We start from the raw sequence: 20,564 nt of genomic DNA, 5'->3' as shown, positions 1-20,564 counted from the left end.
GCGTCACACCTCAGTGTGCACTGAAGTGGTGCCAGGAACTATTGGTCTTTAATTTGGTCAGGCAGGTGTGGGATTTAGTCCCGCCTGGGTACTTATTGCTTGGCTAGGCAATCACCAGCCTGATCAGCTGTGCACCTCGCTTGTTTATAAGCTTCATAATGACTAAGAGGTTTATGAAACCAGTAAGATTTGACCCTATAGAGAGTGTTTGAAAAGCTCCACCAATATAAAACGGTCATACTTTCCAATAAATTCCAGTACTAATTACTTATCACTTACTAAAAATATGTGACCTAATTGAAATATCACAATATGAAAGGAAATTAATTTCTTTGGATTAACACAAGGCCAGATATGCAATTAAAGATGAGAGGGAAAAAAATTAAATTACCTAGATGACTTACCTTACCTTAATGTCTTCTGTGAACAAATAAAATATTGTTACCGGGTTATCATTGACTTTTAATATTAGAAAACATTCTTTGCATTTTTTGGATCAACACATTAGATTAGGGAAGACTATTAACTAGTTGCTTATTAGCATGTATATTAATAGCATATTGTTTATCAGTTTATTATTAGTATTTCTAAAGCACATATTATTGCATGACCATATTCTAGATCCCTTAAACTTACCCAGTACCTACAGTAAACATAAGTAAACACAGCGTGCCGATATACAGCTATATCTCATGCCTAAGAGTGTGACACTGCATTTATACAACAGTTTGATGGTACAAGTGTGTAAATACATAAACAAAATAACAATAAATGTTGTATCCTCTGCGTCTTCAGCAGCTCAGATGTCAGGAGTAAATGATGACTGCTATGTTCATTATTACATCCAACAAAAGAACACCTCAATCGGAGACATTCTCGTCTTCACCTGCACCTAAATCGTCACAATGGAGATTGGAGTCGGACTGTTTCCACTCGGTGAGGGCGGGTCTAAGGTAAGGCACTAATGTCAATCAACTATCATAGGAGCGGCCTCTGTCGGTGTGTTGTCACACCGAAAAGAAGCTGAGAATGACCTGATTTTAAAAAGGGGATATTACTTTTAAAGATTAAAAAAATACCACTGTGGATTTTTATCATTGTAGGGTGGTTGTGTACAAAAACTGCCAACACACATTAATGTTCAAACCACATGTAAAAGTGAGTTTTGTATCCGATGACCCCTTTATTAAAACATTAGTTTAAATATGCACTGAGGAAAGCATTATCTTTGTCATAACGTTAATATCCTTTCATCTGTTAAGGGTGATTTCTGATGACAGTGCTGAGCAGTGCATTTGTTCGCTGCATCAAGCTGTTGTTGAAAGTAAAAATAACTTCCGTTATTCCAAAAGTGTTTATTTTTCAGTATAAATGTCTGTACTGCTGACTGTAAAAGCAGTCTCTTGTTGCCATCTAAAGGCAGAACAATGTAACTAAAATCACTATCAGGAACACAAGCACTGTTTCTCAACACTAAACACTATTAATAAATACTACTATTATTTATATAAAATATTATTTATTAAATAATAATTTTTAATAAACAACAACAACAGCCATCATAAAAGTAGCTAGGCAATTCAGTAATATGTACACAGGCAGCGCTCTGATATAGATTTTATTTTGAATTTACATATGATGAGAAATGCCAAAACCATTTGCTCTGGAATATATATATATATATATATATATATATATAATTTATTAGTGGTGGGCATAGATAATTTTTTTTAATCTAGATTAATCTCACTGTAATCTTGGAATTAATCTAGTAGATTAAAATGGCTAATTTGAATTCTGCCGAAGGCATTCAGAATATGTGTGCTACCCAAATAATGACTAAAAGTAAGTCTTTGAGAACGGGTTTCTCAAGCCAGGTGGCGCATTAGACCAGGGGCTCATCTCCTGTTTCCAAAATGAATCACAAACTGCTTGACAATTGCATTTACAACACAATTAACCATACAAACTTGTGTAACCAACTATTCCTACACTGCATGTACTTCTGCGTAAAAGGCTGCGCGATGTGCGCGTTGCAGTTAAATACATAGTCTTCAGTTAAAGAGGAGAGGCTTTTAGAAGCGTCAATATATATATTGTTATGGATTAGCCAGGTTCAGCCAGCGATCTATCACCGATCACTGTCACCTGGAGTCAATCAGCCACGCACCTGCAAGCTATCACTCAAGCACAATAAGAACCCTCACAACACACAGCTCATGGTCCAGGCTCGTTCATTCGAAAGCGGACTCTTCGTGTGACTCCAGTCAGTTCACGAATGCCTTAACTGAAATACTTACCTGTGCTTACTTACCTGTATGCTCTATTCCAGTCAAGTCTGTCGAAGTCTATTGATCCTAGTTTCCAGCGTGTGAGTGTGCCATAAGTCAGCATCCTGTCAATTGTAGATGTAATGACAGAAATTAATTTCAATATTAATATTCAGGTGGGACAGGTGGGGGATTCGCCTAACTTTAGAGACGTAGCATGGACAGCCGCTTCTGGGATGGTATAAATGCAAACATTGAATAAAGTGTCCGTAAACTGCTCCGGTTGTCGTGCTGGAGCCGCGCCATTGACGTGTGCAGTATAGAGGGTAGGAACACGGAGCTGCGGCTGATGTAAACACAAGCATTGACTTGAGTATCATTGGTGACTGCGCCGTACTGCCCTCCAAAGGCAAAGCGCAGTAACTACGAATTTGGTCAAAATTGAGTTAAGGCTTAAAATGGACTTTGTGACAACTGTTTTGTCTTGTGGCAAAGTCTCCTGGTTCAGTTTTGCCCCAGAGAAACAAGAGTGTCAACATGTTTGACTAGCTGGCATAAAAACTTTAAAGGCATTTTTCTCAGTTCCAGTGTTGGCGTAGTTACTGCACTTTGCCTTTGGAGGGCAGCGTAGATGTGCAGTGTGTGGTAAGAGATTTATTCATCATACAGAGTAGATAGCTTTACTAGCCTTATGCTGGAGCTGGTTTCATTAAGGTAAAAGTCATATGGTTTTAAATATCCATATTTAAAATGTAAGAATCTATTTAATCTAGCTTGCACAGCTGTACATGGAACTTGCTGCTTGGCAGGACTGAAACGCTGTCTAAGCTGTTTGCCAATTACAACACAGTGGGACTGCTAACCAAGCACAACTGGTTTCTCATCTGAGTTTGTTGAGACCATCCTAAACTCTATAGTTCCCTCCACAAACAAACCATAAACCCTAAAGTGGACAGAGAACACTGGTTGGACTGATTTCCTTCAGCATTGTTTCCTTTTTGGGTCTATCTTCCTCCATGCTTAAAATCTATGTGGTTGTTAAATCTGCTTCCATGCATTCTGTTTCCTTTATGGTACATAGAGGATGAGGCCTGCTGTTCAGTTAAAGCTGTCCCAGCTGTGGTTTTAGTGAGGTTGTCCCTGGCATCCTTCGAGCCTATGGACAGTTTTGGAAAAGTTCCTCACACTAAAAGTAGCTTTTCTGCTTCTACTTCTGCTTCTGCCTTGTCATTTGCAACTACCTTTAGATCGGCAGGTCCTTTCAGATGCCTCCTCGGGCCTAGAATTTGCTCAGGTAATGTCAAAGGCTATTCTCCACCTAAGAGCAAGATAGTTTGGTCTTCGCTGCACACATTTATTGGGTTTTTACAGCCTGGGTTTAGACATCATTTTATGCCCCATAGTGTCGCCATTGGATACAGTGCTGAGTTACTTGAAAGGGAACATATCATGTTAGGGTTGGGGTTAGTGTTAGGATTTCCAGAGAACGAAATGAGATGCTGCTTTGCGTTACCATGCTCCCTAATTACGTGTGAGTGCCTTGTTTCAGCCAATCAGAAGCTAACATTTCAGAGTGTCTTTTATAGCCTCTTGTTGGCAAGTTGAAACATATCATGGTCATGCAGCCCTAATCAGGATTGAAATAGTTACACACTTGCTTCAGATGCATTATTGTTGAGGTGTTCCTCATAGCATTATCAATGGACGCAACATCTCACTTCCTTCTCAGGGAACCATAGTAACAGTTATAACCTGAGACATTCCTTAAAGGGGTCATCTGATGCCCATTTTCCACAGGTTCATATGATTATTTAGGGTCTTAATGAAAAGTCTCTAATATACTTTGGTTAAAAATTCTCAATAGTAGTGTAAAAAAAAACAATCTTTTACCTTGTAAAAATCAGCTCCGCAAAATATCAGCTCATTTTATCGCATGGGCCCTTTAAATGCAAATGAGCTCTGCTCGTCCCGCCCCTCTCTGCTGAGGGATTATGAGCTGTAATATTTACTTTAGCACATTATTAAGAAAGGTCATTTGCAAAGATGCATAAAAAACCCTTATACTCACTTCTGCTGTGGGTGAAGCTGCATCACGAATGATTCACACGAACATAGATGCATATGTAGATCGGGATCGGCGCTTTCCATTTAAAAATGAAAGTAACGTTGTCTTCTGCCTCTTAAGCAGCTCAGATGTCAGGAGTAAATGACTACTGCTATGTTCATTATTACATCCAACAACAGAACACCTCAATCGCTCAATTAGAGTCTTCCTCTGCACCTGAGTCGTCACAATGGCGATCGTATTTGGACTGTTTCAGCTTGGTGAGGGCGGGTCTAAGGTACACAACTTTTTCGTCACAACGACAAAAAGCTGAGAATGACCTAATTTTAAAAAGGGCATATTACTTTTAAAGATTAAAAAAATACCACTGGGTGGATTTTTGTTATTGTAGGGTGGTTGTGTACACAAACTGCCAACACACTGTCAGGGATCACCTCTGACAGTCATGTCTGTTCTGTCTTTGTTTAATGTGTCTTTGTTTGTATTGTGTTTGAGCACATGGCTTTGTCTTTGTTGTTGTCTGCCATGTGCTCCCCTTGTCCTGCCTCCTTGTTTCCCGTTACCACACCCCCTTGTTTAGTCCTCGTTGTTCTGAGTGTTACCACCTGTCCCTCTCGTTTGTATGAGTGTCCCCAGCTGTTCCTCATGTATTCTATCCCCTTTATAAGCGTGCACCTTCCCTCTTGTCTTTGTCAGTTCATTGTGTATTCTACCTCTGTGTGTGACTATCAAGTTTGCTGCTTATATACCGTTAATACTCTGTCAAGTTGTCTTTTGTCCAGTCCGGTTCAGTCCTGTCCTGTCCTGCAGACGGTGCTCCTGGTCCGCCCTTTCTGCTAGATGTGAGCATTAACTGTGAGATCTCTACTGTGGAGTCGCTTCCACTGAGGTTCCTGTCTGGCCCAGCTGCTGGCTACCAGCTTCTTGCCAGTTCTACTCACTTCTGGACTGTTGCCTGGACACAGTTGTCATCCTCACCGTCTGCCTGTCTTGAAGTATCTCCCAGCCTATTGTTTGGACTTTGTTCACCCCCCTCCTCACTATCTCTTGTCTTTGACTGCTGTTCAATAAATAACCATCACTTACGTTCTGCATTTGAGTCCTCTCTTAGAAACCCTGACACACACATTAATGTTCAAACTACATTTTGCATCCGATGACCGAAGATATAATGTTACAGCAAGTCTGGTTGATCAGGTACCAAAAGAAGCATGTCAGTAACAATCTGAAAAAAATATATATTTTCTTATCAAAGTGATAAAATGTTGTGTTAAGGTCTTCCTGACCTTCAAATATCAATACATTTTAGGAGGTCATTGTCCAGGAGTTAAACAGGATAGATGTGACAATTTATTGAACATGTTGAATGATCATTGACAGCACAGGCTGAACCTCTGGGTTACGACTTCTCCAAAAGCTAATTGGAGTCAGGTAGAAAAATGAGATTGGAAGTGTAGGTCGCACAGATGGTCTGCTATTTAAATAATAAAACACAAGGACTGGTTATTGTCAAATTTGTTCAAAAAGAATAAATAAAAAGCTTTCTTAAAAAGACAAAATAACTTGTATGTTTTAAACTGGTATGTTTTTTTAATATGCCAATTAAAAACCAACAGACTGATGAAAAACTGTGACATTTTCTCAATATGTGACGTGCGGGACAAGGGGTGAAAATGTTGAACGGTACAATGCAAAGTGGGACGGGTGGTCTCCCTATATTAAACAAATGGTATCTTTGCACACTATGTTTCACTCTTAAAAATAAAGGTGCTTCACAATGCCATAGAAGAAACTTTTTTGTCTAAATGGTTCCATAAAGAACCTTTTACATCTGAAGAACCTTTCTGTTTCTGTAAGAAAGAGATTTGAGTGAATGGTTCTTTGTGGAACCAAAAATGGTTCTTCTATGGCATCACTATGAAGAACCTTTTAAAGCACCTTTATTTTTTTTTATTTTTTTTTTATTTTTTTTTTTTTTTAAGAGCGTTGTCCTCATCTTAGCACCACCTGTCTAGATCTGTTATGGGGATCTTCTTCTCTCTAGCAGCAGCATGCTTATATTATATTATATTATATTATATTATGTATTATATTTTGAAATTGTGAATGCCCAGTTGGTAAACCTGGGAACAGAGTATCAAAATCAGACAGACAGGTATTGACTGAAACAATATTGATTTTGTTTAGGCACCATTAATACAGCTTTTGACAGAACTGCATATCTGCAGTAAATAGCTTATTAAGCAATCAAATATCAGACCTATTTATCAAAATGAAAATTGATTGTGAGGTCTAAAACACACACACACACACACACACACAAATGAAATACCTTTGACATGTATTGAGTGCTTTGAGAAAGAACCCATATCAGATAGATGTCAAAACCCACAGAATCTAGACATGAATATTAATATTGAAACTTTTATATGGTAAATTTGCATTTTTGAGTTCAATCAGTACAGAGAAGTGTCTTGGACATGGCATATGTTTATTATTGAGTGAACTGAAAAGGCCACATCATATCAAAGGCACTGTGACTGTGTGAATGCGCTGCAGACAGTAAGGCCAATTTCAGAGCAATTACTATTTGACTGAATGATTGTACATAAAAGTGCATTAAAAGTAATTACATGTCTATTCTAGGCTCTTACTGGGTGAATAGCAAGAAAACAGTTATGAAATGGTCACATCTAATGGCAAAATCAGCAAGAAAGCATGACTAACCGTTTGTTGTATAAAACTATTATTATTTCTTAATTTTGATTTTGAGGTGAAACCTGACCATGACAAGTTCATGATGATATTGCTGTTCTCTGGAAAATAAATGCATCATTCTACTATTAATTTGTGTAGATAAACATTACTTTGTACATCCTTAATTGAGGAATGAGTCATTTTTAAGATGCTTGATGTGGGCTGCATTTAATAGCCTTTTTAATGTGTAGTCACAGTTACAATCAGATCAGGCTCTCTTGTAAGCATCAGATGTGTGTCTCCTGGGGCTTCATGGAGGTGGGAACATCTTGTGTGGAGATCCTGGTCTGCGTGATCAGAGATGCCAGCCTTGTCTTACAGTCTCCTTGTTGCTCTGAAGGAAGCCCCTCTCCACACGCTGACTGCTCATCTAAAGCTCCTCCACCATCTGCTTGAGCTTCACCACAGAGCGCACCGCTGACAAACTGAAAACACATGCACTGGTTACTAATGAAATGTGAACCAACCAGTGGGTATGAAACCTAAGTGTCAAAGCATTAAACCATAATGGTCTCACAAATACTCATATTTCTTAGAATCAAAAGGAGGGGAAAAACATATTTTGCAAAAAGAAAAAGGGCCAGTTTTAGAGTCATGATAACCCACTCTCAAAAAAAAAAACATGCACATAACAACATAACATAATGCCAAAAATAAAAGAATTTCACACATATTGATCTTAATTGATTTTATTAATATGTGTGAATACAGGATGGGTTTATCAGCTCTAATTGCAGAACCTGATACTGTGGCTATACTACACTGTAACAAATTTCTATAGTTTTCACAGCATTATTACTGTAAAATGAACAAATCCATACTGTAGAATATGTATACAGCATGTGGCTGTAAATCTGCAAAGCATCATGGGTAAAATTACAATAGCTGGAAATTTTACAGTAAAATTATATTTTCCTGTGAATCATAGTACAGTAGTTTTGAGCAGTATTTTTCTCTCAGACATAATGGACATATTTTTTTTATACTTTCCGAAAGCGTGAGAGAGAGAGAGGGGTGGAAACGGATATCCACATTAACCGGTAACTGTTTGCGTATTATTGCGGAAAAAAAAAGCACATGCAATTTTTATATATTTCCATGACACTGCTGTATAAAATTTAATCTGGAATTGCGTCTGTGTATGTTTGTGGATTGGCCGTTCCCACATAGCAATTGACGTCTGGCTCAGCTCTGGACCAAGCAAGCAGTTACACTTGGCCCAAATGCAGCTAAGAATTACAGCCCTTGTGTGGCCCAAATCTGGAGTACAGACATGAGCCACACATGAGCCATAACTGGCCCAAATAGTAATTTATAACCAGCCCTCAGCTGGGCCAGAACATGTTTTAATAATGCTACCTAATCTCAGCCTTCAGTCAACCACATAGAGACCACCCTGATAGCAAGCAACCATTGAATCAATGTAAAAAATATATACATAATAATAATAAATAGTTGATTTGTCAATGTTAGTGACATTGAATTAATATCACCCACTATTAATGTTGAAATTTCAACAAACCACCATTATTGTGATCAGTGATTGCTTTAGTTGGGCTCTTGAATCTTAACTTTCATTAAGTTAATTTTCTTTCAGTGCTGCAATAGTGTTTCAATGTAAACACTTATGCTTAAAGAAAAGCCAAGATGTTTTAAGTTGGAGTATATTTCTTTTTGTGATGGGTGTCAAGCTGCAATAAAGTTGAAAAATAATACAAAATAATACTAATGATTTCATTATTGATGTAAATGCCCTGTATAACAAATACAAAAATTCCGTGGCATTGCACAGAAAGGTTTAGACATCAACACTTATCATACAAACCTCAACAATGGTGACAATCCTCAAACTAATTCAGATAAACAGATAAACTACAATGCATGCTGGGAATCATGAATGAGTTTTGTACTATGTTGATACCCAGCATGCATTTCTGCATAAAATGTTCTTTTGCTGAATGTTACCATTGTTGAGTTTCATACGCTGATTGCAATTACGGTACTGTGATTTTTACTGTAATAAAAATTACAGTAATTACAGTAGTTACTGATTAAACAGCAAGTTGCTGTAAATTTCACAGTTGTCTTTTTGCAGTGTATGGTAAAGTATCAAAAACTAAAAAATCAACTATCACATCAAAATAAAGAAAGAAACAAAAATAAAGAAAAGAAGCAAGTTAGACTAACTGAAACTTGTCACAGCACATATTGTTGCTATTTTGTTGGTTTGATTGCTTCTATTGTCCTCATTTGTAAGTTGCTTTGGATAAAAGTATCTGCTAAATGATTAAATGTAATTGATGTGGGCACTGCGCTCAAGTGGGGAAAACATCGCAGCGGGACAATACATAATCCTCTTTTTGAAAAATTCTAAGATAAAACAGAAGAAGCATTCAAACATAGACAAATTTTCCCTCCGTACCTTTAAAAAGAAAGATACCTCTGTCAGTATGGAGAATGACACTCTTCATCACTCAAACTGAGCCAATCCACAAACACTTAATCAGCTACAGACAATCTGAGAGAGAAGCTAACCGCTCGATATCTTGCTCTCTAGTAGCCTGAGAATATCAACAGCAGCCAAGGGCCGCCGGATTCATCACAACTCCATTAAACACTCTTCAGTGTTGGATAATGAATTATCTAGACAGTATTAATGAGGAAAGTTTTCCATTATGCGAAAATGGCCAGAATAGCTTCATAGAAGAAATCCATAGAAGAAGAAAAAATTCTCATAAGTCCACATTCGCCAGTTATTCTTAAATATTGTCCACCTACTTGCTATAGGTAGGTATTATCTAAATGAAAACAGGGCTTTTCAGCTATCTGATAAGGCTATAAATCACTCTTATCCCTACCTATCCATCTTATCATTCATCACAGCTACCAATTTACCTGCTAGACTCCCTCTTCTCACATGTCATCCAAGCCATCAATTAGGAATAATGAGACCACATCTCAACTACAGAACTGCACAGGGAGTTGAGCTCCTCTTGGTCAAATGGGGCTCTGATATTGGGAGCTTTTCATGACACAAATACAATTACATATTGATTTATCTGTCTGTGCCGTAATGACAGGTATAATATAATCACAAAGACTCAAAACATCACGTCTCAAAACAAGACTGGTAACCTAAAATGTATATTTTCTGGTTACATTTAATTTAATTTAACACATTTAATATTTAATATGTCTGACTACATTTGCCTATGCCAATGAAAGCAATCTTTATAGGTCAGATCAGGCAGGAATAATTCATTAACAACACAGACAGCTGTTGAAGAAAAGCTAAAAAGCATACATGCAAACTCATGCCTGCTGTTACTCATTTGCAAATGTCAATCTAACTATGTAAATGAAGAATGGCTACATGCTAAGATTAACAGAGGTCAGCATCACAGACATTAATACGCACATAGCTTGTCTAGTTAAGTTGTCATATTGGCGGCTTCAATCCAACAGCAAACAGCTTTTCTAAACTCATTTACACATTTAATGAGCCCTTCTTTTGTCGAGGTGTTTTATTTCCTAGAGAATAAAGCAGATCTCCTCCACATATAGAAAGTCATAAAGTGAGTGTTGATTAGCTGTATGCAAAGTAATGACTCTTCCAAGTATAGCCTTAAAGTTTTCTTTAAATAAAAACCATTCAAACCCTTTGTTTTGCTCGACACAATACTGTATGACAGCCAGAGAAAATTAATGTTATTTATCTTTGCAGCCCAAACAACATGTCACTTTACTTAAAGCATACAAAGACCACTTATAAGTAATTATAATAATATTTCCCAAAGAACCCTAAGATCAAGCATCAGATCAGATTAATGTGTAATATGCCACATTTGTATTATCAGTTTGGTTATTTTGATGGTACCCTTTAGACAGCTTTTGATAAGTAACTCTGCAACTGCATGTCAGCTAACAGTAATTATTATAGTAGTATGCTAAATATAGGCTAACACTAAATTTTGATGTTTCCCCAAAAGACAAACTATTATATTATGTTGTTATATTATAAGTAACTTTGCAAGTACATGAACCTTCTACCTAGCCTAACCTTAACCTAAGTCTACTAATACTCTATGGAGTGTTAGTTAACATGTAGGTGGAAAGTTTAAGCTTATAGTAAATAGAATAAGTGGACCATCAAAATAAAACGTAATATAATGTAAAAAATAAATGTAATATGATATAGTCCTTTATAAATTAAGTAGATTTAATATGGCGTCCATTGTGTGTTATAAATAATCATAATCCTAAAAGTTATAACCTCAAATACTCAAGTATTATAATGTATTATAATTGTTGTTATGATTATTCATGAGATGATATAACATATTATAAGTTTTTTTTATAATGCATTATGCATTCATTATAATGCCTTAGAAATACCCTTATAGTGTATTACAAATAGGGGCTTCATAAAAAGTGTTACCGAATTTTCTTTACACATAGATTAGTTTGCAAGTTAGATTACAAATTAATATCCACAAACACTTTACAGGCACAGTGGCCCCAAAAGGTTAAGTTAATTGCATTAGTAACATAAAAATACTAAACCCACGTCTTTTATGTTGAAAACGATCAAAGACTGTTCTCTTCATGATTGCTGGAGAAGTCAATTCAAGATCTATAAAGATTTGATTTCTGCATTTTGACCAAAACTCCCCTTATTATCGATAACTCAGTTTACACTGCTCAAACAGTCTCTTATTTACATTGTGTGTCACTGTGTTAGTTATGATCAAAGTATTTGTGAGATTGCAGAAATCACAAAGCAATAAGGAGACCATGATGATTGTGTGCTTGGTAGACATGACTGTGTTTGGCTAGAGTGATGTCTGTAACCTTTGATGCAACGGCACATAGTACTAAATATAATGCTACAATTAACACTTTACAATTATTAATTTTAACTTTATTCAAAGTGCTCCATTCAGACTTAATTCAGCCACAAAAAAAAAAAGTTTCTTGTCGATTCTACTCACAACTTTTCAACAACTCAGAGGCATTGCATTTTTCACCATGATACTGACAGTGCTAGAGGTTATAAATTAATGACTGACATATCTTGAGAGTTTCTAGATTCACGGGAGCTGTCTAACAGACAAATCCCATCTGTCCTTACTGTGAATGTGTTAACAGATCGGCTCACATTTGTCAATCATCTAGATTCCCACAGCTTTGGAACACTGTATTTTTATGGTTTTCTTTTAATTGTGATTGTTGAATGAGGATTTTTGACACAAGTTTAAAAGGTTTTTTTAGCCAATTAAATATTGGAGCATAATAGAGCTATACATATGTACAACTGTATATCTACATATACATAATTAAGAATTAAGAATTAAGATTATCAAAGTCTAGGTGGGGGAAGGGGGAGAGGGGCAATACAAAAATAGAGATTCTGGCAAATGTAAAATGTCTACACCTTTAAAAAAAAAAAAAATAGGTAGAAAGTTATTAAAGAGGGGAACAAATACAGTAACATAAAAATAACCTTTAACCCGTTTAATCCCACCAGCCACAATTGTGACCGTTTAAAAGGTTTTCATCAAAGCTCTAAACACTTTACTGACTGATGTTTTAGTGCACTTCCTGCAAATATGGAAGAAGAAAAAAAAGGGTCTCAATTAAATATGTGCAGATTCACATGGTTAGTGCAAATTGCCACATGACCAGAGCAGTTAATTTCCTGTTTGCACCATGAGACGATGATGGCTGCATCAAAGCTCCAAAACATAAGGCTAGTAAAGTATGTTAAAATAAATATGTGACAAAGAGTTTTGGTACACATTATCTCTAAGGTGTCTAGTAGTAATATATAACTTCACATATATTCAGTTACCCCTTCAGTCGAATCACTTCGACGTTACATTGGGATCTCGCTTGAGAGACCGATCACCTCTGAGCCTTATTAAAAAGGCCAATTGAAAATTGGCGAGTGGACGTGCGCGCCGGCCACGCCCCCATACATACGGGTATATAAGATGGCTGCGCGCACCACTCAGTCAGACTTTTGCTTTCAGAGCCGATGTGTCGAGCCTCTAAACAGCCGAGAAGAGTTCTTCAGAGTTCATGCTCCCTCCTGCTGCTGCGCTGCCATAACTAAAAGAGTGTTTCACAGAAAGAGCATTGTTTGGCAGCCGTCAGCGCGGTCCCGCGGGCGGCCGTTTTTCACGGCCATATAAAGCCTTTTTGCATTCCAGCGAGCAGCCCCGGCGAGTGCATTGCCCCGCGGCCCCTCCCTGGGCAAACCGGGATCACAAAAGAGCAATTTCTAGCGGCCGTTTTAGACGTCCTTTTCAGGATGTCTTTTCGGCCGTGCGTTTCTGGATGTGGTAGTTTCCTCTCCTCAGCGAACGGACATGAGCGCTGCCTCACGTGTTTAGGCTTTGAGCACGCTGGGGTGGTGCTCATGAATGGTCCATGCGGTGAAAGCATGACCATGACCACGCTGAAGTCCTGCCGCTCGTTCGCGAGCTGGCTCCCCCCGCCTCCCTCCCGTGGTCAGCCGTTGAGCCGCCTATGCTCTTCGGCCACCGCGGTGGGGCGCGGGGGGGGACATTCAATTTACGATAGACAGCGTTCCGCCGGCTCAAAAAGCCCTGCGGACCTCTCTATCTCAGCGCGGTCCCGTTGAGTTTCCGCAGCAGACGCTTCCCCGCCTGGCGGGCTGAGCGTCTCCTTCGGTGCTCCTGCAGAGGATGAGATGTCTGTCACAGCATCAGAGGGAGAGTCAGACGGTGACACATCTCTTCCCGCGGCGCGGCGCCCACCCGTGGTCGCTGCCCCCCCGGAGGTTGATGTCGAACTGTCGGCTATGCTTTTCCGGGCAGCCGGGGGGGATCGGTTTGAGGGTTCCTCAGGGGCCTCCGGCCGATCCTTCTAGGCTGGACGACTGGTTCCTGGGGGGGGCACCGGCGGCAGCGCCGCGCTCCCCCCCGGTCCCGTTCTGACCGGATGTGCATGAGGAGCTGACAAAATCTATGGCGCCCTATTAATTTGAAGCGCACTCCAGCTCCTCTCCCCTCGCCACTCTCCATGGCGGGGCAGCCAAGGGGTACGTGGCGGTCCCCCAGGTCGGGCGCGCCATCGCGGTGCACCTTTGCCCGCGGGCGCGGCCGCCTGGTGGGGCCCTCCGCGTCTCCCTTTTAGGGCATGTGAAATTTCTTCCGCCCTCATCGGCTGGGCCTTTTCTGCGCCCCCCGACACGCTGCCCCGCCCTGCAGGCCATTGCAACACTGCAAAAGTGCCAGGTGCAGGCACCTTAAGGCCTGCACGAGAGTGGTCCTGACCAGGGGGTACTTGAAGAACTCCGCGCCGCCACTGACTTCGCCCTTCGGGCCACTAGGTCGCGGCGTGTCCCCTTGGTCAGGTGATGTCCACCTGCGTGGTCCAGGAACGCCACCTATGGCTGACTCTGGCCCGGATGGCAGAGGCCGACAAAGTTCGCTTTCTCGACTCTCCCATTCCCCAGAGCGGCCTATTCGGCGACACCGTGAAGGGTTTTGCGGCGTCGAACGTATCGCCGGCCCCCAAAAGCCTGCGATCCTCCGCCCATCAGCATACCCCGTCGAGTTGCCAGAGCAGTACGCCTCCCCGTACTTAGCCGGTCATTTGAAATCACAGAAAGACCCAGCTTTCTCACCTCTGGGGCCCCGGCCCCGAGTTTCCTTCCTGAGCAGCACTTCCACTCCTCGGAACCAGACTCGGGACCGGATGTCGCCAGCGCGGGAACCAGGGAAGTAGGTAAGCACTGCTTAGCGCAGTTAGACACTTCTCCAGGACGTTTATCCTTCTGGGTTTTGTCTCCTTCCCTGTCTTTCCCCAGGCTGCCCCACCACGGTCACGCCGGTCAACGTTCCCTTGATACCACTACACTGGTTGATACGGACGGTACGGCCCGGCTCCAGGCGTCCGCCCAGACTCACAGGTACCCCTTACATTCTTTATTCGGAAACAGGCGTGCCTCTGTTCTGCCTGCGGAGGTCGCGTTCCTACTGGCGAAGGACGCGATCCAGCCTGTCTCTCCGGCCGGGACGAGGTCGGGGTTTGATAAGAGTCCTGACTTCACGTGTCCAGTTAGAGTGGTGGGTTAACATCCGCCCTGGATGGAGCTCTGTTCCGATCCCTTCTTAGGCTGTCGGCACACATGCTCACGACGACGCACATACAAGTATGTTTCCGTCTCCAGGGCTGGGTTGCAGCCATCTGCCTGAAGGGCACCCGCTGTCGCGTCTCGATCTTTCCCCGGTGCACACCCCTCCGGCGGTCTGCCCCGGGGGTCGAGCGCTCAGCGCGAGGTGCTTCCACTTGGCTAGTCCCTCTCCTTCCTGCCTTCTTTAGGCCATAGGAGCTCCCCTGTCCCCTCTTCGGCAGACAGGTACTCGCGTCTTCAACTGTCTCTTCGACTGGTGCTTACCAGCCCACTCGTGAGTTCCGTTGTGCGAATACAGGGACCTGGTGCCTCGGCACCCCCGCCATCTGGTCCTTCAGGCCAACCGAGGGAATCCCTTTCCTCGGTCGGGAGCCCGACTCGGTCCACAAGACGGCCCGCCTTGCTACCAAGAGCGCGCAGTTGGTGCTGTAGTCTCTGAGCTAATCAGGAACTATTCAGCGGTCCCCTCAAATCAGAGGCTCCTGGGGCACATGTCAGCTCTAGCCGCTTGCCGTTAAGCTGTTTCATGTGAGACCGCTGCAGCACGATCGAGTCCTATGATGGGCATGGCATCTCGGCTCTCTCCGGACTGGCGTTTTCCCGCAGTATTGCCGACAAGTCAGCCCGTGGCTTACCACGGGTTGGGTTACCATGTACAACAGAGGCTTACAGCTCCTCCCATCTGCTCCCATGGAGTCCAACGTGGCAGATTTTGCTACTTGCCATTCATTTAAAGCAGGGAAACTCAACCGTGCAGCCCCCCGGTTCCCACGGCAGTCCACCCACCTGCAGAATGGCGACTCCACCCCGTGACGCAGCTAGTTGGAGTTATATCGGCAGGCCCAGCCACATCCGCTCGCCCTCCCGATTCCTCCCATTGCCAGAGTAACTCTGGCACATAGCTGACCTCCGGGGCCCAAGTACGCCCTTCCCCAGTGAGCCTCCTTGCGCAGACTCTGTGCGAGTCCAGGGAGGACGAGGAGTAAGTCTGGAGGTTGCGCTGCAAGGACGGCCCACCCGGACTTAGGTCTTAGTAACCTTCCCCTCGCGGCAGTCCCTCCCTGTAAGGGCACGGCTTGACACCATAGATCTCTCCGGCCTTCCACAGGCCGTGATACAAACTATCACTCGGTACTGGGCTCCCTTGGCAAAGGCTGGCTCACGCACTGAGATGAGGTCTATCGCTGGCATTCCTCTCGCTGAGAGGCACAGAGATACACGATTGCAGTAGTGCTTCCTATCCTGCAGGAGAGTTGGAGCGCAGGCTGTCCCCTCGACTCTCGGAATATATGCCGCCGCTTAGCCGCATATCACATGCAGTAGATGAAGCAAAATAGGTAAGCACCCACTGGTCGTGAGGTCCCTCAGAGGTGCCAGACCACGCCTCATACCCTCTTGGGACCCCTCCGTCGCCCTTCGGGGCCGCGGGGCGCTTCATTTGAGCCCCTGGCCTCAGTCGAGCTAGAATTCCTGTCATTTAGACAGCGCTCCTGATTGCCCTGGCCTCCATCAAGAGGGTAAGGAGACCTACAAACTTCTCTGTAGGGAAGCTTCCCCGTCGCCTTCTCAGGCCGCGGGGCGCTCCCTTGGAGCCTCGGGCCTCAGTCGAGCGAGAAAAACGCTCCTGACTGCCCTGGCTCCCATTGAACGAGCAAAGGTTCCCCAGAGGTGCTCAGTGGGCCTCAGTCGAGTCCTGTCATTAAGACAGCGCTCCTGACTGCCCCGGCTCCTATTAAGAGGGTTGGAGACCTTCAAGCTTTCCTTGCCAGCAAAGTGTGTCAAGAAGTTCGGGCCCGGCGACTCTCACGTTACTACCTGAGACCCCAGCCCGGCTATTGTGCCCAAGGTTCCCCACCACGCTTTTCCGCGGTCAGGTGGTGAACCTGCAAGCTCTGCCCTGGAGGAGGCAGACCCAGCCTTGCGATGTTGTGTCTATGTGAAAATGAATTCGCTCGGCACTTCAGACGCACCTAGCAGCTTATCTGCTTGGGGTTCAGCAGAAAGGGAATGCTGTCCCCAAACTGAGGTGGCTCATTGGGTGGTAGATGCCTCTCCCTCTCTTATCTATATCTGGGAGAGCCATGCCCCTTAGGTGTTCATGCCCACTCCATTAAGAGTGCTGCTTCATCCTATGCGTTGGCTCATGGCGCCTCACTAGCAGATATCTATAGAGCTGCGGGCTGGGCGACACCTAATACCTTCGCTAGGTTCTTCAACCTCCGCGCAGAGGCCGTTCCTCCCGTGTCTTAACATAAGACTTCAGGCGAGCGGGGGGACGGCTGGTGTCGGCTTGCTGCGCCATTCCCACGTGGATCCGTGCGCTATCTCCCAGAATGTTCCCTCCGGCGAACCTGGGTCCTCCATGCCCCGCAGTCAGGGCTAGATGCGGAGTAGTCCTTGGCTGTGATCCTGCCTGGGTCTCCTTCGCCCCGCAGGTTGTGGCTATACTTTTCAATATTTTCCAGCGGAGGAGACCGCTGTTTCCCTCGTGTATCCCTAAGAAATCTTATGGATATATTGAATTATTCTCATTTCCACATGCACAAATTGCATGTGCTCCGCCCCCCCAACCCATGCTTCAGTACATCTGGCATCCCTTCAGGCCCCCTTATAAAAAGGGGGCCTCGGGGCGTTGGGAAGGTTACGTTCAATGACCGCCTGCGGACACGTCTGGGAAGACCTGCCGGCACGTGGCGTTGTGCGTAACGCGGCGTCAGGGTCGTGGCCTTTTCCATGGGTCTAGTTCCCAATGTAACGTCGAAGTGATTCGACTGAAGGGGTAACGTCTAGGTTACGAAGGTAACCCTCGTTCCCCGAAGGAGGGAACGGAGACGTTACATTCCCCTGCCACGCCCCTGGCGTCGCGCTGACGCTGGGCTCTCCCGGCTCTTCAGCAAAAGCCTGACTGAGTGGTGCGCGCAGCCATCTTATATACCCGTATGTACGGGGGCGTGGCCGGCGCGCACGTCCACTCGCCAATTTTCAATTGGCCTTTTTAATAAGGCTCAGAGGTGATCGGTCTCTCAAGCGAGATCCCAATGTAACGTCTCCGTTCCCTCCTTCGGGGAACGAGGGTTACCTTCGTAACCTAGACGTTTTGTTGAGTGTTGTCATAGGATGAGTAAACATGTTGATGGTCACAATTGTGAGCGGTGGGATAACAGTCAACTTAGATATACGTACAATATAAATCCAATCCGGTTGTTAGTGAAGATTGCACTAAAATGTTGCTATGACAAAATATTGCTCTAAATCAAAAGCTCAGATGTTACAAATAAGTTACAATATTGATGTTGCAATACTGGTAGCACTAATATAACAATTTGATAATATATGTTACAATAAAGTAACAATTTTAAAATACATTGATGATTGTATTTATTTGTCTTTTATCTCAGTATTCCTATCAATGTTGTATAAGGCTTTTTATGCATAATAGTAACCCCTAGAATGTGTTCAAATATGAAATATATTAATTCAGTATACACATTATCCCACCGGTCACAATTGTGACCGACTATAAAACACAATTTTTTACACACTTTTCCAAAAAAAAAAATTCCGAAAATAAATATTGATTATTTCAAAGGGTTACTTATGACACATGATTTGGATATTTTCATATCTGGGAAAAAAATTGGGATTAAACGGGTTAATATGTATACTGATTTAACAAAATAATAATCATAAATAAATCCTAGCTGACAGAAGCACAGCCAAAACTACATATGAAATATGTGGGCAACAATAAGAATTCCACAGTAAGAGTCAACCAGAGTGCAACCAGCTACAGAAACATTCACTAGGGCCTTTTGGATTTCACAAAAGAATCATTACTAAGCAAACGTGGCAATTCTATGCCTTTTCAAAAGAAAATGAAATGAGCCATGAATGTCAAATACACCTGAAATTGTTTTTTAAGTGTCCAAGGCCAAGGAGAGCCTGAAGAAGTTTGCATGTCAGAAAGTGAAATAAATGCATCTCATGCTCTGTAGTCTCCATCAGAGACAATAATTTGGTGACAAATCTTGATGATATCTACTGCCTGCGATAATATAAAAAGCCTGTTAAGAGATAAACACAGTGTTTAAGGTGTCAAAAACACCTGCATCCCCATCCATAGATGGCTTTTAAAAGCTGGCGTTAGGGAGGGGTGACGTACACACAGTCATTACCAGAGAGAGCTCATGTTTTCACTGATTGTTGTTTTATCTGCTGTCTCATCACATGATTCCATGCTGATGGCAAATAAAGGGTGAACAATGATAGAAAATGAAGGCACAGTGCATTGTGGGATAGTGTTTACAGAGAGCCATGTACACACTTCTGACTGAAACTTCCATTTTTGGTTTAATACTTGCATGCATATTAGCATTTAGATTTTGTTTTGCATTGCATTGTGGAATAAAGCATTCCACACAGACTTTACATTAAGGGTGCATGACAGACACAAAGGGCACTTTGTGGCATTGAGACTATACACATTGTAGACAGTACAATATATGTTTATTCCTGATGCAAGTGCATTCATATTTAATGTAATATTACTTGCATTTAAAGTTGTAGCCAAATGTATTGCCACATTTTTTCATATTTTTGGCCACAACACTATCATTGTTTTTCCCATTTGTCCATGCTGTTAACGGACCAGCCTTCCTCTTGATTTCTGCCAATACAGAACTTTACACACCAGATGATTTATTTATTACCCACCACAATTATTTTTGTATAAACAGTGGTTGTTTTGTTAGTGGGGGATTTAAGATTTATTTTAATTGAAAAATAATTAGTTTACATATTCAAAGTTACCTCAGTTGAATAGGCTGTCAGATATAATGAGCACTTCATGTAAAAAACTGGATGCCAATTTTTGTGGTTAGGATTAATCAGCATTCATATCCAGTTTGATACAGGGTGCTCTATCAGTTTGTAGCAGCAAACAACTTCATTACAGTGATATGTGATTCTGTGGAAAATTAGAAGCCACTCTCCAAAAAATAAAAACTATGAATAATTCTCCTCACATGAACAAATACAGCTGGCATTTAAAAAACACCAAACTAGAACCACATTCATATGAATTATAAGAAGCAGTATACGACTGTCTATTTCCTCCATGAATAATGTGCTCTGAGGTTTTTAGAAGCATATGTTGGGTCTATCGGCATCTTATCTTATCCTATGGGTTTTATAGATGTGCTGATGTGGGGAATTGCACATGACATTGGGTTCTAGTAATGCGTGCACTTCCTGATCCCACTGGAAATAGATTTAACCCAGCAGGACATGTTGCAGCTTCTCTGAAAAA

The 20,564-nt window shown here is 42.3% G+C and overlaps 1 protein-coding gene across 4 annotated transcripts in view; it reads right to left on the bottom strand.

The window, feature by feature from the left end:
* Window positions 1–6,743: 6,743 nt before the first annotated feature.
* The window catches only part of mlip (muscular LMNA-interacting protein), a 68,404-nt gene continuing 54,583 nt past the window's right edge, over window positions 6,744–20,564 (bottom strand). For all 4 annotated transcript variants that reach the window (XM_073834273.1, XM_073834276.1, XM_073834274.1 and 1 more), the window contains one exon: window positions 6,744–7,517. In XM_073834273.1, the coding sequence (XP_073690374.1) occupies window positions 7,320–7,517 (198 nt within the window). In that variant the 3' untranslated portion in view covers window positions 6,744–7,319. The remainder of the gene's footprint in view (window positions 7,518–20,564) is intronic.

This window comes from Garra rufa, chromosome 2 (genome assembly GCF_049309525.1).
Source record: "Garra rufa chromosome 2, GarRuf1.0, whole genome shotgun sequence".
NCBI lineage: Eukaryota > Metazoa > Chordata > Actinopteri > Cypriniformes > Cyprinidae > Garra > Garra rufa.
The sequence above is the reverse complement of the archived record's forward strand: the minus strand, read 5'-3'. Positions and strand labels throughout refer to the sequence as shown.